The sequence below is a fragment of the Canis lupus genome, chromosome X (assembly GCF_003254725.2).
Source record: "Canis lupus dingo isolate Sandy chromosome X, ASM325472v2, whole genome shotgun sequence".
In the NCBI taxonomy this organism is placed as follows: Eukaryota; Metazoa; Chordata; class Mammalia; order Carnivora; family Canidae; genus Canis; species Canis lupus.
This window is the reverse complement of record NC_064281.1, coordinates 56,713,888-56,741,099: the sequence shown is the minus strand read 5'-3', so window position 1 is coordinate 56,741,099 and position 27,212 is coordinate 56,713,888. Positions and strand designations below refer to the sequence as shown.

General features: G+C 41.9%; 1 protein-coding gene across 3 annotated transcripts in view; it reads right to left on the bottom strand.

Annotated features, from left to right (window-relative positions):
* Positions 1-17,282: 17,282 nt before the first annotated feature.
* The window catches only part of LOC112671849 (doublesex- and mab-3-related transcription factor C2), a 62,339-nt gene continuing 52,409 nt past the window's right edge, over positions 17,283-27,212 (bottom strand). Inside the window, exons 3-6 of one of the 3 annotated variants that reach the window (XM_049107935.1) lie at positions 25,986-26,143; positions 25,173-25,309; positions 23,864-24,009; positions 17,283-22,882 (exon numbers count right to left, since the gene is read on the bottom strand). In XM_049107935.1, coding sequence (XP_048963892.1) covers positions 22,849-22,882; positions 23,864-24,009; positions 25,173-25,309; positions 25,986-26,143 — 475 coding nt within the window. In that variant the 3' untranslated portion in view covers positions 17,283-22,848. The remainder of the gene's footprint in view (positions 22,883-23,863; positions 24,010-25,172; positions 25,310-25,985; positions 26,144-27,212) is intronic. The other 2 variants (XM_049107936.1, XM_049107934.1) reach the window with 2 other exon arrangements.

The window sequence follows — 27,212 nt, the reverse complement described above, 5'->3', positions numbered from 1 at the left end:
GTACAAATTATACCTCAGTAAATCTGAAAAAAAAACAACAACACCCAGTATCCATGAGACCACTCCATAGTGCAATGTAGAGACATCTCCCACTCCTTGCAACAGTTATAGAGTATGCCACTGTGTGAAGGTACCATAATTTAGTCAGCTAGTCTTCTATTGATGCACACTTTGGTTGTTTCTATTCTGGCTATTATGAATACAGCCACAATGAATAAAATTGTGACATAATCTTTAGCAATATTTATCAATATATCTTTGAAATTGATCCCTAGATGCACTATTGCTGAATAAAGGGTGAAAATACATGTAATCTTGCTCATTATTGTCACGCTCCCTTTCATAAAGGTTGTGGCATAGCAACCAACAGCCAAAGCAATCTTCAATGAGGAGAACAAAGCAGGAGATACCACAGTTCCTTATTTCAAAATAGATTACAAAACTATAGTAATCAAAACAATATGGCACTGGCCTAAACACAGACACCTAGACCAAGGGGACAGATATGGGAGCCTGGATATAAATCCATGCATCTATAGTCAGCTAATATATCAGCTAAGAATATCTTGTCAAATATATCTCTTGACAAGAGTCAAGAACACTCAAGAAGAAAAGGCAGTCTCCCCAACAAATGGTGCTGGGAAAAGTGGAATTTCACATGGAAAAGAATGAAATTGGACCCCTATTTTGCCCCATCTACAAAAATTAACTCAAAATGGAATAAAAACTTAAATATAAGACCTGAAGCCATAAAACTCCTGGAAGAGAACACAGGGAAAAGTCTCCTTGATATTAGCCTTGGCTATGATTTTATGGATGTGACGCCCAAAACCCAAGCAACAAAAGCAACAATGAACAAGTGGGACTACATCAAAATAAAAAGCTTCTGCTCCCAAACGTAGTTAGAGTGAAAAAGCCAAGACAGAAACAATATGTACTCTATAATTCATAATCGTTAAGACTGTCAAAGTCAGTATATGGTAGTGGAAGTTGGAATAATGGCTCCTCAGGCAGGGGGCTCTACGAAGTTCTACTTCTAAATGTGTTTGTGGATACATGGGTGTATCACTTTGTGGATTCAGGTACACATTTTGATTTGTGTAGTTTGTGGATATATGTTACTAAGATGTACTTAAAACTTAGGAAATAAACGAATTGAAAAGACAAAAGCAAAGGAATAACGGACAGTTAGGATGCATGGATATAAATCATTTGGTATTTTAATATACAGAAAATCATTGCCTTCTAATTGTTTCATATTCCGTAGACACACTAAAAACTCCATGGGGACAAAATCTGTACCTCATTCGTTTTTACATCTCCCGAATGTCCACAATAGTATAAGTCAGAGTAGTTATCCTATATATACATAACGACAATTTTTGAATGTTCTATTAATAGAATTCTCTACAATGAATATAACAAATGAGTGAGTTTCTACAATAAAAAATGATAAAGAGCTTCTGCACAACAAAATGAATGATCAACAGAATGAAAAGGCAACCTACAGAATGTGAGAAAATATTTGCACAATCACATATCTGATAAGGAGTTAACATCAAAAAAAAAAAAAAACAGAAGGAACTACTACAACTCAATAGTAGAAAAGCAAATGATCCAAATAAAAAATGGACGAAGGACCTGAATAGGCATTTTTCATTATTACTTTTAACCATAATCCTATTGTGGTCAGAGGCTATCCTCTGTATGATTCAATTCCTGTGACATTTGTGGAGTCTGATTATGGCCCAATATCTGATCAGTTTTTCTATACGTTAAGTGTGTGGGGGAGGTGGGGTGTGTGTGTGTGTGTTTGAACTGGATGTGCATCCTGCATTTTGTGGGGGTGGTGTTTTACAAAGGCCCATCATTTCACATTTGCTAATCATGTTGTTTAAGTCCTCTATACTCTCACTGATTTTGTTTTTTTTGGTTTTTTTTTTTTTTTTTTTTTTTTTTTTTTTTTTTTTTTTGTCTCTTACATCAGTTACTGAGAGAGGTGTCGATAAACCGACCACAATGATTGCAGATTTGTGGACTTCTCTTTGAAGTTCTGTCAATTTGTACATTGTATAGTTTTGACTATGCTTTTCATTGTATACCAGCTTCAATGATCTAACTTCCTGGTAAATTATGTCATTTCAAACTGTCTCCTTTTTTTTCTATAATAATGCATTTTGCCTTAAAGTCCTTTTTGCTCAATATCAGTAGAGCTAAACCCATGTGGTATGTCTATTGTTTTGCATCCTTTTAATTGCAAACTTTCTGCATATGCTTAGGTTGTAAAGTGTGTCTCCTGTGAGGTACACATAATTTGATTTCCTTTTTATTGTCCAGTCTGATTGTGTTTTCTTTTTTGACTGCCTTTTACATTTTGTGTATTAACTGTCTCATTTTTCTATTTTCCATTTATTCCAGCTCTTCCTGTTTCCACCCGTCACTGTCCTATCCTTGCTTTCTTTTGGATTGATTATTGTTTTGATTTGACATTTCACTTTTCTTGCCTATTTGTCTGTTATCGTGAACACTCTCTCTAAAAAGTGGTCCCCCTAAAAATTACAACATGCCTCCTCAACTTATGAAAGTCTGACCTTCATACTTTTATCACCCTCTTGGACAATACAAGATCTTAGAACATTTCGTCTTGATTTATTTCCCTCCCTAATTTCATGGCATCTTACAGCATCCTTTCAATTAATACTTAAAGCCTCCGTATTATGCTGAGTGAAGTAAGTCAGTCGGAGAAGGACAAACATTATATGTTCTCATTCATTTGGGGAATATAAATAATAGTGAAAGGGAATATAAGGGAAGGGAGAAGAAATGTGTGGGAAATATCAGAAAGGGAGACAGAACGTAAAGACTGCTAACTCTGGGAAACGAACTAGGGGTGGTGGAAGGGGAGGAGGGCGGGGGGTGAGAGTGAATGGGTGACGGGCACTGGGGGTTATTCTGTATGTTAGTAAATTGAACACCAATAAAAAATAAATTAAAAAAAATACTTAAAGCCTCCAACGACATTATGGTTATAGTTTTACACAGTCATATCTATTTGGAGTTACTATAATATTTATTGTTTTCTTCACTCTTCTTGCATCTCAAATTCCATTCAGTTTCATTTTCCTTCTACCTTTCAAATTTTATGTCATGTGAAGATGGTTTCTCATTGTTTTGTTTGGTATTTCCCTCATTACCAGTTGGGGGTGAATGTACTTTCATACTTTCTGGCTGTGTGTATGGCCTCATCTGTGAATTTCCTTCTATGGATTGCTTCTGTGAATTACCGGATACCAAAACTGAGGATCATGGGAGTGTGACAGAATAAATTTAAGTGTCAGCAGAAAATGTCGGGGTGGTTGTGGAACCAGACTGTGTTCTCTTTCCTCCAGGTGTGGTTGAGCTAATACAAGTATAGATCTAGGGATCTGTGGGTCTGGGATAAGGGGGTGGACAGGTGGTCATGGGACCCTGGGTCCTGAATGGTGATGATGCAGCCACATGATCAAGGTGAAGGGGTCTAGATGGGGCTGTAACATGGAAGGCATAGCGATGAGGGAGCTTGCTGAGGGCAGCCTGGTGGAATCTGACAGCTGTTGGGGTAAGTGAAGAAGGCAGCCAACTATCTGGTAAGTTCCCTGTCTCTGTGCTCCTGGCCTATCAGGGCCCTCAGCAAAAGAAGGAAAACAGTTTACAGATGAAGCAGAGCCTGCCGACTCAGTTTCCCAGATCAACAAATTCTGTCACTAGGCCGACTGAACTTGTGTGCCTCCTTCCAGTTGCCATGATTGGATGGTATTGATTTCTCCATCAGAGGCCCATGATGCGTAGTTGTCACTCTTCTTATGATATTTGCAATTGTTGGTGATCATTGACTAGACCTGTGAAATTCTTTAGAAATTTTGTAGTTCTCATATTCTACAATCATTTTATCTTTTGATCATCCTGAAGGAGAGTTCGATAAAGCAAATGCCCACTCTTCTATGTTATTTATCAGTTATCAAAATTATGGGTTTACTCCCTAGCATTCCTCATTGGGGTACAATTATTTTTGTAACGGTGTGCCTATTACATAGATGTGTTTCGGGTCATTAGAGTTATTATCTTTATCAATGCTTGTCTTTGACTAGGTGGATATATCCTTTCGACATGGTCCTGATAGTTTTGGGTGGATTTATTCCTACTGGTATAACAAAGTGTTCCAGGCTCATCTTGTGCTTTTCTTCTCCCGGGCCTGGAATCGATCATCTCCCCAAATTTCCTTGGCTACTTTCAGTGGGAAATGATATTGGGATATCATAGTCTGGGCAGTACTTGTGTTCATTGCTACTGGGCTGGCCATTGTTTCTAGGCCTTTTGCATTGGATTCCGGCTTCCATCACCCACCTGAGGTTCTCCTTGCTGTGATGAACACTTTGGACCCACCCTCCTCTCCACTTTGCACGTCTTACCCCTCAGAGGGGAGATGTGCTCCCTTTGCCAGCCCTGGTCCCACAGTGAGGGACCATGCAGTGTCTTGCTGCAATTACCTTTGTTCCGCCACATTAGGAAGAGATGCTTCCCCTGTTCCTTAACTTGGGCAAGTCTCTTCCCTTCCAGGCCTCTGTTTCCACACCTGGAAAACAAAGAAAGTGGAATTCTATGTCTCTGAGACCCTATCCTTTTATCCAGCTGCTGTTAAGGTAATCCCAGTTTCCTGAACAATAAAAGTATCACTGTCTTGTTCGGAGCGTGGAGAACCCTGGGAACTAAGAAGCTTGGCAGAGGAAATGGCGATCTTTGTGGACGACTTCCCCTCAGAGCTGAAGGGCAAAGAGTCTCTATACTGGGAGGTCCTCGGTATCCCCAGAGGGCTCTGGAGAGGGGCTCTTTAGGAAAGGCTTCTCAGGCTTCAGCATCCCAACCCCTCCTGACCCTGCCCCCTCCCTGACCTGGTTGGAGGTAGGGAGACCTCCAACCAACCCTTAAGAAAGATGGATTCTAAAGGTGTATCTAGAAAGCACAGACACGCCTTAGTCCTTATCTGGGGAGAGGTTGCTCTTTTGGCCTTTTACAGCAGGAAAATGGAGCCTTTGGCTTCCAAATACTGACTCCTCCTCAGACTCAGCCAATACAGCTCTGACCCCAGCAGAGGTGTCCTATACTGGTAAACTCACCAGGACAAGGGCCACTGGAAAAGGAGTCAGCTGATCAGGTTTTAAACCATAGCTTTAACCCTTCACTATCCTTGTAACCTTGGGCTGGGTACCTAGCTCTCCTGATCTTATTTATAATCATTTTGAGAAGTAGTCATGGCATTGCTTATGGACCAATGTACAGGCAGAGGTCCAGTACTGACCCCTGGTTATTTTATCCTCTTTAACACCAGGATCCCGTGCCTCAAATGTGAAGGCCAGTCCTGACACTGGGAAATATTATTATTTTGCATCTTTGTATGTTGTGTATCCCTTGACTAATTTTGGTAGATATAGTTGATTTTTGCAACTTTTGTGTTTTAACTTCCATACTGGCTTTCTGAGTGTTTAATCTACTACCTTTGCTATATGCTTGCTTTTATCTTTATTTTTCATAATTTTCTTACTGCTGGTGATAGCTTTCTCTTTCCACTTGAAGAAGTCCCTTTAACATTTTTTGTAAGGCTGGTCTAGTGATGGTGAGCTCCTTTATCTTTTGTCTGGTAAACTCTTCATCTCCTCCTCAATTCTGAATGCTATCTTTGCCGAGCAGAGCATTCTTCATTGTAGGTTTTGTCCTTTCAGCCCTTTGAGCGTATCATGCCACTCTCTCGTGGCCTGCAAAGTTTCTGCTGAAAGATCAGCTGATATCCCTACGGAGTTTCCCCTTGTTTGTAACTGTTTTCTCTTGCTGCTTTAAAAGGTTTCCATTCTCATTACGTTTTGCCATTTTAATTACTATGCATCTTGGTGTGGACCTCCTTGGGTTCATCTTGTAACACAACATTTTGTTGATTAAAAATATATACATCCCAAACAACAATGCACATTTTTCAAGAACACATACAAAGAAAACTGAACAGGTAACTTCTGAGACCGTTACACATCAACCAGAGGAGAATGATAGTATGAGTAAAAGGGAATCGTTGAATGAATAAAATAGAGAACTTAGAAGATCAAAGGAAATAATGTGCTACTAACCCAGGAGTTTGTTTGCTTTAATCTTCAGCTTTTGGAGGTGGGGAATCAAGCAAACAAGACAAAATCAAAATAATGAATTGTGCTTCTTCCTCCAGCAACGGTGGATTAGGCAATTCAGAATATCCCTCCCACTGAGACACTATAGAAAATTGGTACCCACCATGACTCTAGATGGCTCAAATAGCTATCCAGGTGGTGAAAAGTTACCAAGCCAAGGTCCTAGAGAACATCTAAGCAGAAAGCTATGAGACTGATATTAGATATTAGGTGTTTAACAAATTGAGAATAAAAAGCTGAGTGCTGAACAGTGCTTTTTACAGCCTCATGAGGCTTGGATGGCAAAATAAAAAAGTCCAGAGCCCGCCAAGGGTAATGGTCTTGGTGAGGGACACTGACAAAGGCTGCACTCTAGGTATAACAGTGAAAAGGAAACAAATTCAAAGAATGTGGACCAGCACTGGGGAATCTCAGGAGTCCATAAAAATCTTAATCTCTAACATCAGATTTATATAATTGCAGAATGCTAATGTCCAAAGTTCCTGGGAGCAGCAACAGATAATCATCTGTGGAAGTATTTAAAATAAACCAAAGAGCAGCCCGGGTGGCTCAGCGGTTTAGCGCCACCTTCAGCCCAGGGCGTGATCCTGGAGAACCAGGATAGAGTCCCATGTCAGGCTCCCTGCATGGAGCCTGCTTCTCCCTCTGCCTTGTGTCTCTGCCCCCCTCCTCTCTCTCTGTGTCTCATGAATAAATAAGCAACATCTTTAAAAAAATAAATAAAATCAACCACAACTTGAAATGATATTTATGAATGATTCTTTAAAAAGAAAATATCAGATACACACTGCAAGAAATATATGAAGAGATGAAGAATGAATGAAAATGAGAAAAATGACAGGCCATAGATCCACAAAGCTCTTGATATTGGAATTTTTTGGTGCACACCTAAAATACACACATGCAAACACACACACACACACACACACACACAAGTTATGCTTACTATGTCCAAGGATATAAAAGGAAAGAATGACAATACTGACAGAATATTAATGCATAAACATGACACAAAAATTTTGAAAAAGAACCAGCTATAATTTTGGAACCATAAAATGTATTAACTGATATTAATTCTGAGGTGTTTTACAACACCAACAACAATTCTCTGATTCTCCAGACACAAGCTGGATGCTCCACAATTAAATTAAATTCTGACACTACTACCCTGAGTTAGTGCAGACTTCATGGGTCAAGGGTTCAATCCTCAAAGACTGCCTCCAACTTCCAATGCCAGTCAAAAGTCTCAGGCCTCCCAAACTGCCCTACAACTGGTTGTTTATAATTTAGGAGTACCCATGGCTCCCTCCCTCTTCAGGTTTGTTAATTTTCTAGAATGGGTCACAAACTCAGAAATACACTCTATTTACACTTACTGATTTTTTTTAAATAAAGGATATTATATGAAACATAGAAATGAACAGCAGGATGAAGAGGTACATCGGGCAAGGTCTGGATGGGTCCCAATTGCAGGAGCTTCTTCCCCTGTGGAGTTGGGGTATGCCACCCTCCTAGCATGTGGATGTGTTTGCCAGAAGCTTTCTGCACTCCATTGTTTAGGGGGTTTTATGGAGGTTTCATCACATAGGCATGATTGATTATTAACCCAATCTCCAGCTGTTGCCCCTTCTTCTGAGGTTGGAGGGGTATGGAAATGAAATTTCCAGGCTTCTTATCAAGGTTCGATCTTTCTGGAAACCAGTTTCTATTCTGAAGCTACCATCTAGGGGCTTGCCAAGCCAAGAATTGTCATATTGGAACATAAAGTGCTCCTGTCACCCAGGAAATTCCAAGGGATTTAGGTGCTCTGTGTCAGGAACTAGGGACAAAGACTAACTATATATTTCTTATTATGTCACATAAATCAAAAGATAGGTTGAATAGAAGATTAAAATGTAAAAAAGAGATTTACATATACTGTACATTAGAAATACAAACAATAGGTAAAGTACAATGGCTAAAATACAATATCTGGAATAAAGTTTGGAGACACAAAGGAAGTAACATGGAGAAGAGAGGGTAGGGGATTCAAGTAGAAGGTCGTATTTATCTGTATCTTTAAGGGAAGGAGAGAGAGAAGCAGTGTTTGAAATAATGGAGGAGAATTTTCCAATACTGACCAAAAATATCAAGCCATAGATTTAAGAAGGTCTGTGAGCCTCAGTAGGATAAGAGAGCCATGAATAAACATATCATAACAGGGCTACATGAAATCAGAGACAAAGAGAAACCTGAAAAGTGGTCAAAGAGAAAAGATACATCCCCTTCAAAGAAACAACAAGTAGACCTATAGCCAACTCCTCAATAGGAAATACGGAAATCAAGGAAAACGGGTAAATATTGTTAAGGGTCTAAAAGGAAATGCTTGCCTAAATAAGTCATGGGAATAAAAGGCACAACATAGGGAATATACTCAATGATATTGTAACAGCATCGTATGGTGACAAACGGTAGCTACACTTGTGGGGAGTGCAACATAACGCATAGAGAAGTTGAATCACTATGTTGTACACCTGAAACTGATGTAACATTGTGTATGAACTATACTCAAATAAAAAAGTCACTAAACAAAATTAAAAAATAAAAAGGTCATTTGCTCCAGTTGCTCTCAATCCTGGCCTTACATCAGAATCACTGGAAGGGTTGTTAAAAGTGGCTGGTTACATAACTTGTGGGGTCCAGAGTAAAATAAAAATGCCAGCCTTATATTCAAAAAGTAAAGAGTGGGGGAAAGCCTTTAAAGGTACTAACATATAAAGCTTTTTCCTTTTTAACCATAACTTCTGTTTCTCTGCCTCTCTGTCTCTCTGTCTGTCTCTTGACTTGTCCTGGAATTTTTTTTCCTGCCTAGTGTTATTCTAAATAAAAATCAATCAATCAATCTTTCTAAAAAGCAAAAATCCTAAAAAGTGAACTGAAATAAAAATATGTTCCTTTTTGTGCATCAAAGGACACTATCAATAGAGCGGAAAGCCAACCCATGGGTGGGGAAAGGGACGGAGAAAATATTTGCAAACCATATATCTGATAAGGGATTGATGTCCAGAACACAGAAAGAACACCTACAACTCTTCAACCAAAAAAATAAACAGCCCAATTCAAAAATGGGCAAAAGATATTTGAATAGACATTTTTCTAGGGAAGATATACACATGCCCAATAAGCACGTGAAAAGATGCACAAAATCACTAGTCATCAGGAAAATGCAAATGAAAATCACAATGAGACACCACTTCACACCCATTAGAATTTGCTATTATATTCAAAAAAGAAATAAGCCTTGGAAAGAATATGGAGAAACCGGGACCCTTGTGAATTGTTGATGGGAATGTAAAATGGTACAACCACCATGGTAGGCAGTATGGCAGTCGCTGAAAAAGTTAAACATAAAGCATATTCTACTGCTGGGTATATACCCAAAAGAACTGAAGGTAAAGAGACATATATTTATGCAGTCATGTTCAAAGAAGTGTTATTCATAATAGTCGAAAAGGTGGAAACAACTCAAGTGTCCAATGACAAATAAATGGATAAACGAAATGTATTTACATACAATTGAATATTATTTGGCCTCAAAAGAGGAATGAAATTCTGATACATACTGCAATGTGGATAAAACTTGAAAATATTAAGTAAAATAAGCCAGCCAAAAAGGACAAATATTTTATGAATCCGCTTATATGAATTACTTGGAGTCAAATTCATAGACACAGAGAGTAGAATGGTGAATGCCAGGTGCAAGAGTGAGGGGGAAATAGGAAATTATTGTTTAACGGGTATAGAACTCTACACTTAAAAGTTGTTTACATGGTAAATTCTATGTGATATATATTTTATCCCAAAAAACTTTTTTTCCAGACAAAAAAGTGAAGAAAACTCATAGCCAGCAGATCCCCAATATTAAATATATGAAGGGAGACCTGTCAGAACCACTGTAATTCCAGATGGAAACATGGAAATTCGGGAAGGGTTGGAGAGCATCTCTCACATTTTCTATAGTTATAAATTACTTTTTCTTTGGGAAATTGTAAGAAGAATATTGATTTCTTAAACCTTTTTAAACTTTGCTCACAATGACCAAAAATAATTCTACACTGTAAGTACAAGTCTCTCTTTCCTCATAAAGCCCACACATAGGAATCATACTGGACCATAAACTGCACTAAGGGCAATGATGACAGATCACATTGGAAATGTGAATTTGGAATTCTAATTCCAAGGGGTACATGCACCTCGATGTTTATAGCAGCATTATCTACAATAGCCAAAATATGGAAACAGCCCAAGTATCTGATTAATGGAAAAAGAAGATGATATATATGATATATATGTATGTATACACACACACAATGGAATATTACTCATCCATAAAAAAGAGTGAAATCTTGCTATTTGCAATGACATGGATGGAGCTAGAGAGTATTATGCCAAGTGAAATCAATCAATCAGAGAAAGACAAATAAATACCATATGATTCCACTTATATGTGGAATTTAGGAAACAAAACAAACGAGCAAAGGGGGAAAAAAAGAGAGAGGGAGGCAAACCAAGAAACAGACTCTTAACTATAGAGAACAAACTGACGGTTACCAGAAGGGAAGTGGGTGAGGGGATGGGTTAAATAGGTGATGGGGATTAAGGAGTGCCCTTGCTGTATACTCTTGTGAAAACTCCTTGTGATGTACTCTTTTTCCCCCTTACAAGCAAGGTGGATATTCTTCCTAAGATATTTCCTGTGCACACTTGAGGTGGTGGTTAATTTTATGTGTTAACTTGATTGGGCCATGGCATGCCCATATGTTTGGCCAAACATTACTCCAGGTATTTCTGCAAGAGTGATTTTGGATGAGATTCACATTTAAGGCAACAGGCTGAGTAAAGCAGACTGCCCTTCCTAATGTTGGTGGGCTTGATCTAATCAGCCTGCATAGAACACAATGGCTGACCTTCCTCTGTGGGACATCAAATCTTGAGCCTGTTGGTCTTTGCACTGTAACTACACCAGATTGCTGACTCAACTGGCAGATATTGGGATGTGTCAGAATCCATGATTGTGTAAGCCACTTATAATAAATTAATCAAGGCTCAAGACTTGGGAAATGCTGATAGTTTGGTTTGAGTCCAAAGATGGGAAAAGGATAATGTCCCACAGAGGAAGGTCAGCCATTGTGCTCTATGCAGGCTGATTAGATCAAGCCCACCAACATTAGGAAGGGCAGTTTGGGAGGCCTGAGACTTTTGACTGGCATTGGAAGTTGGAGGCAGTCTTTGAGGATTGAACCCTTGACCCATGAAGTCTGCACTAACTCAGGGTAGTAGTGTCAGAATTTAATTTAATTGTGGAGCATCCAGCTTGTGTCTGGAGAATCAGAGAATTGTTGTTGGTGTTGTAAAACACCTCAGAATTAATATCAGTTAATACATTTTATGGTTCCAAAATTATAGCTGGTTCTTTTTCAAAATTTTTGTGTCATGTTTATGCATTAATATTCTGTCAGTATTGTCATTCTTTCCTTTTATATCCTTGGACATAGTAAGCATAACTTGTGTGTGTGTGTGTGTGTGTGTGTGTTTGCATGTGTGTATTTTAGGTGTGCACCAAAAAATTCCAATATCAAGAGCTTTGTGGATCTATGGCCTGTCATTTTTCTCATTTTCATTCATTCTTCATCTCTTCATATATTTCTTGCAGTGTGTATCTGATATTTTCTTTTTAAAGAATCATTCATAAATATCATTTCAAGTTGTGGTTGATTTTATTTATTTTTTTAAAGATGTTGCTTATTTATTCATGAGACACAGAGAGAGAGGAGGGGGGCAGAGACACAAGGCAGAGGGAGAAGCAGGCTCCATGCAGGGAGCCTGACATGGGACTCTATCCTGGTTCTCCAGGATCACGCCCTGGGCTGAAGGTGGCGCTAAACCGCTGAGCCACCCGGGCTGCTCTTTGGTTTATTTTAAATACTTCCACAGATGATTATCTGTTGCTGCTCCCAGGAACTTTGGACATTAGCATTCTGCAATTATATAAATCTGATGTTAGAGATTAAGATTTTTATGGACTCCTGAGATTCCCCAGTGCTGGTCCACATTCTTTGAATTTGTTTCCTTTTCACTGTTATACCTAGAGTGCAGCCTTTGTCAGTGTCCCTCACCAAGACCATTACCCTTGGCGGGCTCTGGACTTTTTTATTTTGCCATCCAAGCCTCATGAGGCTGTAAAAAGCACTGTTCAGCACTCAGCTTTTTATTCTCAATTTGTTAAACACCTAATATCTAATATCAGTCTCATAGCTTTCTGCTTAGATGTTCTCTAGGACCTTGGCTTGGTAACTTTTCACCACCTGGATAGCTATTTGAGCCATCTAGAGTCATGGTGGGTACCAATTTTCTATAGTGTCTCAGTGGGAGGGATATTCTGAATTGCCTAATCCACCGTTGCTGGAGGAAGAAGCACAATTCATTATTTTGATTTTGTCTTGTTTGCTTGATTCCCCACCTCCAAAAGCTGAAGATTAAAGCAAACAAACTCCTGGGTTAGTAGCACATTATTTCCTTTGATCTTCTAAGTTCTCTATTTTATTCATTCAACGATTCCCTTTTACTCATACTATCATTCTCCTCTGGTTGATGTGTAACGGTCTCAGAAGTTACCTGTTCAGTTTTCTTTGTATGTGTTCTTGAAAAATGTGCATTGTTGTTTGGGATGTATATATTTTTAATCAACAAAATGTTGTGTTACAAGATGAACCCAAGGAGGTCCACACCAAGATGCATAGTAATTAAAATGGCAAAACGTAATGAGAATGGAAACCTTTTAAAGCAGCAAGAGAAAACAGTTACAAACAAGGGGAAACTCCGTAGGGATATCAGCTGATCTTTCAGCAGAAACTTTGCAGGCCACGAGAGAGTGGCATGATACGCTCAAAGGGCTGAAAGGACAAAACCTACAATGAAGAATGCTCTGCTCGGCAAAGATAGCATTCAGAATTGAGGAGGAGATGAAGAGTTTACCAGACAAAAGATAAAGGAGCTCACCATCACTAGACCAGCCTTACAAAAAATGTTAAAGGGACTTCTTCAAGTGGAAAGAGAAAGCTATCACCAGCAGTAAGAAAATTATGAAAAATAAAGATAAAAGCAAGCATATAGCAAAGGTAGTAGATTAAACACTCAGAAAGCCAGTATGGAAGTTAAAACACAAAAGTTGCAAAAATCAACTATATCTACCAAAATTAGTCAAGGGATACACAACATACAAAGATGCAAAATAATAATATTTCCCAGTGTCAGGACTGGCCTTCACATTTGAGGCACGGGATCCTGGTGTTAAAGAGGATAAAATAACCAGGGGTCAGTACTGGACCTCTGCCTGTACATTGGTCCATAAGCAATGCCATGACTACTTCTCAAAATGATTATAAATAAGATCAGGAGAGCTAGGTACCCAGCCCAAGGTTACAAGGATAGTGAAGGGTTAAAGCTATGGTTTAAAACCTGATCAGCTGACTCCTTTTCCAGTGGCCCTTGTCCTGGTGAGTTTACCAGTATAGGACACCTCTGCTGGGGTCAGAGCTGTATTGGCTGAGTCTGAGGAGGAGTCAGTATTTGGAAGCCAAAGGCTCCATTTTCCTGCTGTAAAAGGCCAAAAGAGCAACCTCTCCCCAGATAAGGACTAAGGCGTGTCTGTGCTTTCTAGATACACCTTTAGAATCCATCTTTCTTAAGGGTTGGTTGGAGGTCTCCCTACCTCCAACCAGGTCAGGGAGGGGGCAGGGTCAGGAGGGGTTGGGATGCTGAAGCCTGAGAAGCCTTTCCTAAAGAGCCCCTCTCCAGAGCCCTCTGGGGATACCGAGGACCTCCCAGTATAGAGACTCTTTGCCCTTCAGCTCTGAGGGGAAGTCGTCCACAAAGATCGCCATTTCCTCTGCCAAGCTTCTTAGTTCCCAGGGTTCTCCACGCTCCGAACAAGACAGTGATACTTTTATTGTTCAGGAAACTGGGATTACCTTAACAGCAGCTGGATAAAAGGATAGGGTCTCAGAGACATAGAATTCCACTTTCTTTGTTTTCCAGGTGTGGAAACAGAGGCCTGGAAGGGAAGAGACTTGCCCAAGTTAAGGAACAGGGGAAGCATCTCTTCCTAATGTGGCGGAACAAAGGTAATTGCAGCAAGACACTGCATGGTCCCTCACTGTGGGACCAGGGCTGGCAAAGGGAGCACATCTCCCCTCTGAGGGGTAAGACGTGCAAAGTGGAGAGGAGGGTGGGTCCAAAGTGTTCATCACAGCAAGGAGAACCTCAGGTGGGTGATGGAAGCCGGAATCCAATGCAAAAGGCCTAGAAACAATGGCCAGCCCAGTAGCAATGAACACAAGTACTGCCCAGACTATGATATCCCAATATCATTTCCCACTGAAAGTAGCCAAGGAAATTTGGGGAGATGATCGATTCCAGGCCCGGGAGAAGAAAAGCACAAGATGAGCCTGGAACACTTTGTTATACCAGTAGGAATAAATCCACCCAAAACTATCAGGACCATGTCGAAAGGATATATCCACCTAGTCAAAGACAAGCATTGATAAAGATAATAACTCTAATGACCCGAAACACATCTATGTAATAGGCACACCGTTACAAAAATAATTGTACCCCAATGAGGAATGCTAGGGAGTAAACCCATAATTTTGATAACTGATAAATAACATAGAAGAGTGGGCATTTGCTTTATCGAACTCTCCTTCAGGATGATCAAAAGATAAAATGATTGTAGAATATGAGAACTACAAAATTTCTAAAGAATTTCACAGGTCTAGTCAATGATCACCAACAATTGCAAATATCATAAGAAGAGTGACAACTACGCATCATGGGCCTCTGATGGAGAAATCAATACCATCCAATCATGGCAACTGGAAGGAGGCACACAAGTTCAGTCGGCCTAGTGACAGAATTTGTTGATCTGGGAAACTGAGTCGGCAGGCTCTGCTTCATCTGTAAACTGTTTTCCTTCTTTTGCTGAGGGCCCTGATAGGCCAGGAGCACAGAGACAGGGAACTTACCAGATAGTTGGCTGCCTTCTTCACTTACCCCAACAGCTGTCAGATTCCACCAGGCTGCCCTCAGCAAGCTCCCTCATCGCTATGCCTTCCATGTTACAGCCCCATCTAGACCCCTTCACCTTGATCATGTGGCTGCATCATCACCATTCAGGACCCAGGGTCCCATGACCACCTGTCCACCCCCTTATCCCAGACCCACAGATCCCTAGATCTATACTTGTATTAGCTCAACCACACCTGGAGGAAAGAGAACACAGTCTGGTTCCACAACCACCCCGACATTTTCTGCTGACACTTAAATTTATTCTGTCACACTCCCATGATCCTCAGTTTTGGTATCCGGTAATTCACAGAAGCAATCCATAGAAGGAAATTCACAGATGAGGCCATACACACAGCCAGAAAGTATGAAAGTACATTCACCCCCAACTGGTAATGAGGGAAATACCAAACAAAACAATGAGAAACCATCTTCACATGACATAAAATTTGAAAGGTAGAAGGAAAATGAAACTGAATGGAATTTGAGATGCAAGAAGAGTGAAGAAAACAATAAATATTATAGTAACTCCAAATAGATATGACTGTGTAAAACTATAACCATAATGTCGTTGGAGGCTTTAAGTATTTTTTTTAATTTATTTTTTATTGGTGTTCAATTTACTAACATACAGAATAACCCCCAGTGCCCGTCACCCATTCACTCTCACCCCCCGCCCTCCTCCCCTTCCACCACCCCTAGTTCGTTTCCCAGAGTTAGCAGTCTTTACGTTCTGTCTCCCTTTCTGATATTTCCCACACATTTCTTCTCCCTTCCCTTATATTCCCTTTCACTATTATTTATATTCCCCAAATGAATGAGAACATATAATGTTTGTCCTTCTCCGACTGACTTACTTCACTCAGCATAATACGGAGGCTTTAAGTATTAATTGAAAGGATGCTGTAAGATGCCATGAAATTAGGGAGGGAAATAAATCAAGACGAAATGTTCTAAGATCTTGTATTGTCCAAGAGGGTGATAAAAGTATGAAGGTCAGACTTTCATAAGTTGAGGAGGCATGTTGTAATTTTTAGGGGGACCACTTTTTAGAGAGAGTGTTCACGATAACAGACAAATAGGCAAGAAAAGTGAAATGTCAAATCAAAACAATAATCAATCCAAAAGAAAGCAAGGATAGGACAGTGACGGGTGGAAACAGGAAGAGCTGGAATAAATGGAAAATAGAAAAATGAGACAGTTAATACACAAAATGTAAAAGGCAGTCAAAAAAGAAAACACAATCAGACTGGACAATAAAAAGGAAATCAAATTATGTGTACCTCACAGGAGACACACTTTACAACCTAAGCATATGCAGAAAGTTTGCAATTAAAAGGATGCAAAACAATAGACATACCACATGGGTTTAGCTCTACTGATATTGAGCAAAAAGGACTTTAAGGCAAAATGCATTATTATAGAAAAAAAAGGAGACAGTTTGAAATGACATAATTTACCAGGAAGTTAGATCATTGAAGCTGGTATACAATGAAAAGCATAGTCAAAACTATACAATGTACAAATTGACAGAACTTCAAAGAGAAGTCCACAAATCTGCAATCATTGTGGTCGGTTTATCGACACCTCTCTCAGTAACTGATGTAAGAGACAAAAAAAAAAAAAAAAAAAAAAAAAAAAAAAAAAAAAAACCAAAAAAAACAAAATCAGTGAGAGTATAGAGGACTTAAACAACATGATTAGCAAATGTGAAATGATGGGCCTTTGTAAAACACCACCCCCACAAAATGCAGGATGCACATCCAGTTCAAACACACACACACACACCCCACCTCCCCCACACACTTAACGTATAGAAAAACTGATCAGATATTGGGCCATAATCAGACTCCACAAATGTCACAGGAATTGAATCATACAGAGGATAGCCTCTGACCACAATAGGATTATGGTTAAAAGTAATAATGAAAATGCCTATTCAGGTCCTTCGTCCATTTTTTATTTGGATCATTTGCTTTTCTACTATTGAGTTGTAGTAGTTCCTTCTGTTTTTTTTTTTTTTGATGTTAACTCCTTATCAGATATGTGATTGTGCAAATATTTTCTCACATTCTGTAGGTTGCCTTTTCATTCTGTTGATCATTCATTTTGTTGTGCAGAAGCTCTTTATCATTTTTTATTGTAGAAACTCACTCATTTGTTATATTCATTGTAGAGAATTCTATTAATAGAACATTCAAAAATTGTCGTTATGTATATATAGGATAACTACTCTGACTTATACTATTGTGGACATTCGGGAGATGTAAAAACGAATGAGGTACAGATTTTGTCCCCATGGAGTTTTTAGTGTGTCTACGGAATATGAAACAATTAGAAGGCAATGATTTTCTGTATATTAAAATACCAAATGATTTATATCCATGCATCCTAACTGTCCGTTATTCCTTTGCTTTTGTCTTTTCAATTCGTTTATTTCCTAAGTTTTAAGTACATCTTAGTAACATATATCCACAAACTACACAAATCAAAATGTGTACCTGAATCCACAAAGTGATACACCCATGTATCCACAAACACATTTAGAAGTAGAACTTCGTAGAGCCCCCTGCCTGAGGAGCCATTATTCCAACTTCCACTACCATATACTGACTTTGACAGTCTTAACGATTATGAATTATAGAGTACATATTGTTTCTGTCTTGGCTTTTTCACTCTAACTACGTTTGGGAGCAGAAGCTTTTTATTTTGATGTAGTCCCACTTGTTCATTGTTGCTTTTGTTGCTTGGGTTTTGGGCGTCACATCCATAAAATCATAGCCAAGGCTAATATCAAGGAGACTTTTCCCTGTGTTCTCTTCCAGGAGTTTTATGGCTTCAGGTCTTATATTTAAGTTTTTATTCCATTTTGAGTTAATTTTTGTAGATGGGGCAAAATAGGGGTCCAATTTCATTCTTTTCCATGTGAAATTCCACTTTTCCCAGCACCATTTGTTGGGGAGACTGCCTTTTCTTCTTGAGTGTTCTTGACTCTTGTCAAGAGATATATTTGACAAGATATTCTTAGCTGATATATTAGCTGACTATAGATGCATGGATTTATATCCAGGCTCCCATATCTGTCCCCTTGGTCTAGGTGTCTGTGTTTAGGCCAGTGCCATATTGTTTTGATTACTATAGTTTTGTAATCTATTTTGAAATAAGGAACTGTGGTATCTCCTGCTTTGTTCTCCTCATTGAAGATTGCTTTGGCTGTTGGTTGCTATGCCACAACCTTTATGAAAGGGAGCGTGACAATAATGAGCAAGATTACATGTATTTTCACCCTTTATTCAGCAATAGTGCATCTAGGGATCAATTTCAAAGATATATTGATAAATATTGCTAAAGATTATGTCACAATTTTATTCATTGTGGCTGTATTCATAATAGCCAGAATAGAAACAACCAAAGTGTGCATCAATAGAAGACTAGCTGACTAAATTATGGTACCTTCACACAGTGGCATACTCTATAACTGTTGCAAGGAGTGGGAGATGTCTCTACATTGCACTATGGAGTGGTCTCATGGATACTGGGTGTTGTTGTTTTTTTTTCAGATTTACTGAGGTATAATTTGTACAAAAAAAAAAAAAAAAAAAACAACCCTGCACATAGTAATGTATACGATTTCACGAGTTTGGGTATATGCACACATCCAGGTAACCATCTCCATGATCAAGGTAATAAACATACCCATCACCTCTAGGAGTCCTTCTGTGTCCCTTCATTATTTTGTTTTGTTTCTGCTTTCTTGTGATAAGAAAACTTAACATGAGATTTACCCTCTTAACATATTCTTAAATGGACAATACCTCTTAAGAAAAACATCGAATACAGTCAAACTTATGGAAATAGACAATAGAATGGTGGTTGCCAGGAGAGGAGGGAAGGGGAATATGGAGAGTTGTTTAATGGATATAAAATTGCGGTTATTCAAAATGAGTATGTTCTAGAGATCTGCTGTATAACATGGTGCCTATACATAACAATGAAGGCTATGTTTTTAAGTGAAAAAAGGCAAAGTGGAGGGGAGAGGGTTGGGAGGACAGAGTAACTGGGTGATGAACATTAAGGAGGGCACATGATGTAATGAGCACTGGGTATTAGATAAGACTGAGGAATCACCGACCTCTACCTCTGAAACCAATATTACATTATATGTTAATTAATTGAATTTAAATAAAATTTTAAAAAGGGCAAAGTGAAAGAGTTTATATAGAGGATGCAGCACTTATCTAAGGAGGAGAGAGTATATTGAATGTCTCTCTCTCTGATGAGAGATACAAATCTGATGGCTGGGAAGTACCAGTTGCTCCATTCCTTCAGACTTCAAAGAATCTGTTGAATATGCTGCTGCATGGGTTTTGCTTATCCTGGTGTCCCCACTTCCCACTTCTACCCAATGTTGGCTGTCTCTGAAAACACATGTTCACCCACAAATACTTCTGACAATTCATTGTGCTCAATATTTGTTCCAGATCATTCCATTTTTTCATTAATAATTAATACTTTCCCTACATGTTAAGCTCTTCTTGGCCAGAAACCAGTGGTGTCAGGCCTTGATGGCCCTGCAGGGTTCACGTGACCTACTATTGAAGAGGTGCCTTTCTGGGCAAGGACTGAAAGTGGCAGAATACTGGACGGGACTCATACTGGAACATAAGAGCCAACTTAATTTTTCAGGAGTTCTGCAAGCCAGCTGTTGAACACAGCTGTTTTAAAGACTAAATTATATAAAGTATCAATTACAAGACATGCATTATACTGGAAACAAACAAAAAAAAAAAACAAAAAGCAAAAACTCATCAATTTTTTATTATTTTTCCTACACTTTCCTGTTACCTATGTTCTTCAGGTTATGCCCATTTGTTGTACCTGCCCATGTATTGTACCTGAAAATGCATCCCTTCCCAACTCTGCACTAATTGACCTGGTGTCAGTAGCTTGAAATTGGCAAATGCTACAACAAAGGGCATTTCCCCTCAAGCCACCCCCTCCCCCAGAGAGCCTGTTGTTAAACACTTACAGGCATACCCCTGGTTGAAATTGATCCACTCTGCAGATACTCTCATGTGGTGGATATCCTCAGATCCAAACAATGCCGTTGTAGAACACATGAGAGTCGAGGCCTAACTCACACTATTTATTCTACAAAGTGATGTTTTGAATCTGTGAACTGGAGGAGTACATGACAAAATAGATGGATATTTCCTCATTTATGACAAAGTCCTAAGATGCCCATAATTTGCCACCGTGAAGAGGCTTTTTAAAAAGGCATAAAAAGCAGTGTACCCACACAAGTGCGCTTGTGTGCATGCATTTATGGGGTGTGGGGAAGTGGAGTGGCAGGGGGGGCTGAAGCATCAGTATCAGGCCTAAAAGGTTCTGCATAGAAGGACAGGCGGGACTCAGAAAAATGAAAGGGTACAGGACAAAGGGGCTCACTCCTTCTCCCAGTCTCCATCACTTTATTTCTCTTTTCCTCCCTCTTCTCATGCCACATCCTTTAACCCCAAATAGAATTTCCCTTTTACCAATTCAGCTGTGAGACTGTGGCGCACCTAGGATGCAGTTGCACAACAGGGCTTTAGTCCTTTTCCACGTGACACAGCTTCCTTCCTCTGTGATTATGTGGGCTTGTTTATCTAATATCTGGGAGAAGAGGGGTTTCGGGTCACTGCTTTAAGGGGCAAATCAGGGAAGGGAGGAAAGCTTGAGATGGATGTCAGTCTTCCCCTATGTGCCAAGTGGCTTTGCATGTTTAGCTGGGATTAGATAAGGCTGATTAGAAGCCTGACTTCTCAAGGCCTGAAAGCATAAGTTGTCATCACCATCAGTCATCTTGGGTAAATATGAGGGAGGCAAGGAAGGAGGGAGAAAACACAATGGGAAATAGCGACGGGGCATATCCAATTGAGCTTTCTGCCTTTGGGGCAGGGTCGCCAGCTCTTCCTTTGTTTGGAACATCAGCAGAGGACTGAGAAACAAGTGGAGGTAAGATCGGATCCACTACTACATGTTGTTACCTTGAGTACAAAACAAAGAGACTATTTTTGAGACTCTTCTGACTGGATGTCTGCCTCTTCAAACTTTGAACCTTTCATTCAATGGTTTAGATATATAGAGATAGATAGATAGATAGATAGATAGATAGATAGATAGATAACTTTTTAGAAGGTAAATTATTAGCTAATTCAGGGCCTGGTAAAGAGAAGGGAGTCCTCTCCCACCCATCTTTGGCTAAAAATTTCCCCCAAAACACTTGTGCAAGTGGGGGGTAATAATGCCTAGCTCAGAGACCTGCTGTGAGGCTATATGTCTTCAGCATACAGGGGGCACAAAATCAAGAAATGATATTGATTCTTCCTCATATTTCATGGGTCCTTCAAAAATAGGCTCTGGGTCTAATTCACCTCCCCTCTTTGATTCTTCTGGCCCTGGTTGGCTTCAGTGTCCCCCACTGTAAAATACACATTGGACTAGAATCAGCCTGGCATTCGCTTGGTCATAGTTGGCCTGAATGGATGTTTTCCTTGGCTCATGTAGAGGTCTTAAAGAGGAAACCAGAGCCAACATTTTAAAATTGAGATATTTTACGTAGATATCTGGAATTCCATTTTCTCTTGAAAAATCAGGAGATGTGGCAATGCAGAGTCTACATTCCTGCATGGCAACAATCGGCTAGAGCCAGGTGCCACCTGGCCCCTTAGGTAGAAAATGCACTGTCAGTTGACCAGAGCCTATCTGGGCTGTTCCACTCATTTATAAGACCTGCTTGACCCTGCAGACAACTCATTTGGGGCCCTATGGACAGCTGGAAACAGTCTGTGCCAGGCAGAGGGTAGGCACTTACTTGCTCAATGAGTAAAAACCCTTAACGCCTTTTTCTTTTCCCCACTACCATTTTCTTCTCTAGTCGTGTTACGAAATCCCAGTTATTGAGTAGGGGGATTCTCACTTTGGAAAGCAAATTGAACAAGTCCACCAGAGTCAGGATGGTCTACGTTATACTGTGGTAACAAACAACACCTATATCTCACTGCCTTACAACAACAAGGGTTTACTATTTGTTCACACACATAAACCTAGATACAAAATGAAAACGTCCTTGTATTTGACAAGCATGGATACGTACATGAGTGCACAGCTATGTTTGCGGTCACAAGTCAAATGAAAACTCTGGCATATGAATGTATGACCTTTCAGAGAACCCTATTGAGAGAATGATCAGCTTCAGTCGCACAAAAAGGCCCCAGAATCCAAGGCAGTAAGGGATGGCGGTACAAGAATATCCACCCTCAGCCAAAAATTGCCCCCTATAATAAAAAGGGCCTGAAAAAGCCTGTAAAAGAACCTGCAGGTTAAAAAAAAAAACATGTTAAGCATACTGGACATTAAACACTTTGCAAATGCATAAATAAGCAGTACTCTAGTGAGGCCTTCTCTTCTGGGCTTCTAGCTCAAGAGGGAGATGCACCCCAGATGTCCAATAGGCAGAGAAATAGTGGTGGCTGGCCTGGGTCTCAGAGAGGGGCTAGGAGGCTGGAGTCCTGTATCTCCAGCAGGAGCTGCAGATAGAAAGGAAGGCATCAGAGCCAGGTCAGATCCATTTCCTCCTCCTGGCTCCCCCCTCTTTTTGTTCCACCCAATCTAGGCTTTGTCACCTGGACTTACAGACTACAGCACAGAAACTCTTCCTCGCTGATTTGCTCATCTCAGGTCTTGCCTCCTCCAGTCCCTCCATCAGAGCCACCACATTTCTTTCTGTTGAGCCCAATATCTTTGAATATACTCCTCCCTAGCTCACACATTCCCTGCCTCCTCACCACGCACAGTTTCTGGTCTAGCCCCTAAGCCTGGCATTCCAGACCTCTGTGATTGGCAGCCTCTCCGGCTTCGCCCCCTTCTGTTCCAGCAGTTCCTCCTTCACTCAGGTTGCTGCTTCACTCGTGCACCATACCCATCCAACATTTTCGTCTAGGAATGACCATCCTTCCCCCTCTCAGCCTTCTCAGGCATCTACCTCTCCTCAGACTTCCTCTGTTTCCTTCCTCTCCAGGCTCATCAATGAAATTTAGCCACAAAACACAAGGGAAGTGTAAAGGCATCCAGGCTCCACATGGAGACTGGAATCAGAGAGCAGATCACCCTCCAGCCTAGGCTCTCATCACCTATGCATATCCTGCCCACCACAGCAGAACTGTAGGGGTGTGGATAGAAAGCTCTGGGCTGGGAGTGAGGGACCTGGGTGTTCCACTTGATAGGCTGCATGCCCCAGGGCAAGTCCCTGGCCACTCACGGGGGTCTCGGTTTCCTTGTTTCTTGATGCTAGGGTGCTAGGGGCATTTGCCTGTTGAGCACGGAGCTCGATTGAGTGAGCAACCATCAACTGCATCTCCAGCATCAGACTGATGAGCTTGGGTTGCCTGGGCCCAAGGAGGTTCAACCCACCAACTCTGACCTCCCAGTTAGGCCCTGCTTACCACAATGCCCTCCCATTTCCCAACCATCCCCACCACTCCACGTTCTCCTTTCAAGGACCGGGCTACCTGCTGCCACGCAGGGCTGTAGCAGGAAGATGGAGCCAGAAGACTCCTGGGTAGAGTCTCTCAGAATCAGCAGAGCCTCGGCTGCTTCCAGCTTCCCGCTGCCACTCTGAGGCAGAAACCAAGTCCTGGTCAGAGGCTTCAGGAGCCTGCAGGGAAAGGGTGTGAGAGGATGGGAAGCGAAAACCCACGCCTCCCCACCTCATGTGGCAAGTGCCCCCCTTCAGCCCGGGTTCTGCTCAAGGCCCCACCCCCTACCCCAAGGCCATCTGCTCTTCCCATTCACTAAGCTTGGCCCCTGCCAGGGTTGTGGACCCCGCTATTTTCCCAGAATCTGTGGCGCAGTAGGACAGGGCCAAGGATGGCACAGGGCTGGAGGACCAGGGTTGAGCATCTAGAAACAAGAAGAGAGGCCAGAGGATTAACCCTCTGGCAGGCAGACATATACTACCAGTAGAGAGAGACAGGCCAGGACTTTGCAATATCTGGATGTGGGAGTCTGAATGCCTGCTGGCTATTAGTCGTTGTGGCTCGCACAAGTCCTTTCCCCTGTTTGGTCTGTTTTCCTTCCCTTTCTATGTCCTTCTTCTGTTATCTCTCCTGGAACACTAATTTCCTGCCAGCATTTCCAAACTCCCAGGGCCACAGTGACGATTATGGGAAATCACAGGTGTCTGTGTTTTAATGTGCAAGGCACCTGGAGGGATGTGATCGCTGTCCCTTGTGCAGGGACTGGTTCTCACCTCCATATTCCCCAATCCCCATGGAACTTGAAGGACAGCTTGGCTCATCTAATGGGCAGGAAGCTTTTCTCTAATGACCCTCTGGACTCCCCACCCGGGCCTTGTGACCCCTCACCATCGTGGCCCTCCTTTCAGCAGGACCTTCTATCCCATCAATGTGTTTCATGTGGAATAATAGCCTCCATTAGTTGAAGTCCTGCTATGGTGGCACGCCTTGGCTTAGTCCTCTTGTCAGTGCTATAGGTGTAGGATATTGTCCCTATCAGTACACCGCTAGGGAAACGGAGGCTGGGCAGTGTAATGTCACTTGTCATAAGCCTCACGAATAGGCAATGGCAAGGCTGGGAGAGCCCTGCCCGTGCCCGCTAGTCCGATATGCTGCCATCTCCACACGCCCCTCCTCCTCCCCCTGCCACTTCTTGTCCTGCTCCTCTCCTCCCCCTCCTTCTCCTCCTCATTGGCTGCCTCCTCCACTCCTTCCTTCTCTCTCCCACAACATCAAGCACAAAGGCTGGGCACACAATAACATAATATACAACTAGCTCCATGTCCCTTCTCACTTTACTCACAGGCTGCGCAGGGCAGGGATCCTGTGGGTCTTCCTCGAAACAGAAATTGTTAGTTGCATCCTCAAGGCTGCTGGAGTCCAAGATGGAGACAAAGGTTTTGGGGCCTGACCAGTCAGCAGAGCTCCTTGGGTGCTTGCCTGCAGGAGCAGAGAGCACAGGGTGGAGTCAGGCACCAGGCCGGCCACGGAGAGGACATATGTATGGGTATGTTCTGGGATGAGGATAGGAGCCCAGAATGTCAGGGCTGAGAAGACCTGGAAGACCAGCCAGTTCCCACTCTTTATTTTCCACCTGAGGAACCGAGGCCCAGAGAGCAGAAATGGTATTTTCCCAAGGTCACACGGCAAGCTGCAGTAGGGTTAGGGAGGGAACCCCTGTCTTCAGGACACAGAGAAGAGTCTGGGCAGTGGGTGAGATGGGAACCTCCCCCACAGGCCCCAGACTCTCCTTACCTCCCCGGGGGCTGCACAGCGGTGGGCCTCAAGCTGGGACATGAGGTTCTCCTTCCCAGCTGTGGGAAGCTGGGGACACTTTAGGTGAGCCTTTCCCCCTGACCCCACCCCACTCTTCCTCACCCCCAGTCTGAGGTCTCATCTCATTTAGATGGACCATTTAGACCACCCCACCCCCCATTCTCTCCTTCGCACCCACACTTGGTAACTAATATTGATGAAGTTTTATAGGTGGGACAGCTAAAGGACCGAGGAGTAACTTGCCAAGGCGACATCAAAATGGGTAGTAGGACTGGTGACAGAACTGCTCAATGATCCCTAACCCCAAACTCAGATGTTCTCCCTGGCCAGAGACACTCACTGATGACTCCTGCTTGAATGGTCAACTTTGTGACATGGCCGTGAGCTTTGGGAAGGGAGGCCCCACTCCTTGTCAGTCCTTGAGCCAGATGCCTCTTTAGGTGTGCCCCCTGCTCCTTGTTCAAGGCACTCTCAGCAGGCAAGACACTGCGGTGCTCCCTAAAGTGGGGAATTGCAGGCCTACAGTCAGTCACATTTAGAGGAGGCCCACGCACCCACCCCCCCCCCACACACACACACACCCTTTGTCAGACACCATACTCACGAGAAAAAGGCACACTTGTGACAATCGCAGGCCTGGAAGGGGCAGAAGTGCTCCTGGTCCTTGATTTGCTCAGTGAAGCCGTGGTTGTAGCAGTGGACACAGCGACTTACAGCTCTTTTGGGGCCAAGTTCAATCCCCCATGGGGCTCCGGTCTCAAGACCAGTGGGGGAGTCTGAGGGGCAGCAGGGCACAGCAGGATCTCATTGGGATCCATGGTTCTAGGGCCAGGAGCGGAGGTCAGGATGGCTACATGATCCCCTTACCCTCAACGTACTTCCTCTGCCCTTTGAAAACCCCACCTGAGGTGCCTGGCTTTCTCCTTCACCCAGCTCACCGCTGAAATCAGATCCCATCCACCCTTCTTGCTCACAGAGCCTCCTTCCCAGGAAGCCCCACTCACACACAGTCTCATCATTCCAAGAAACTCTTGGCATGGTTCCTGTAAACTTTCAATCCAATCATTATTCTCGTTGCTTTCCTTCACTCTACATAGACCCCATGTTCAGGCATACTCATGCACTCTTGTGCCCCCTTCAACAATTACTGCCCTCCCCTTCCCGTGTATCATCCTGTACTCAGCCATACTGCACTATTTTTCCTGGTCTCCACCTCCGCAATTGTCTTCCTGACCTCCTGCATTCATTCACTCCCTACTCATGATTCTAGCCCTAGCCCCCCTAGCCCCCCTCCCCCTGAATTCTATTATTAGTCTCATGTATGTCCTACATTCAACTTTCTCTCTCACACCTCATTCGGACTCTCTTCTTGCACCCTACCGTAATCTTAATTATTTTCTCACACACACCCCCTTTAAGCTGACACCCCCTTTGCGCACCACGAAATTATATTATGATGCTGGATCCCAAGCCCCTCTTTCAATAATTATTTTTATTCATCCCTTCAGTATTTAGTGACCAGAGGAAAAGACTTCTGCACAGCAAAACAGTCCAGCAATGTGTAACT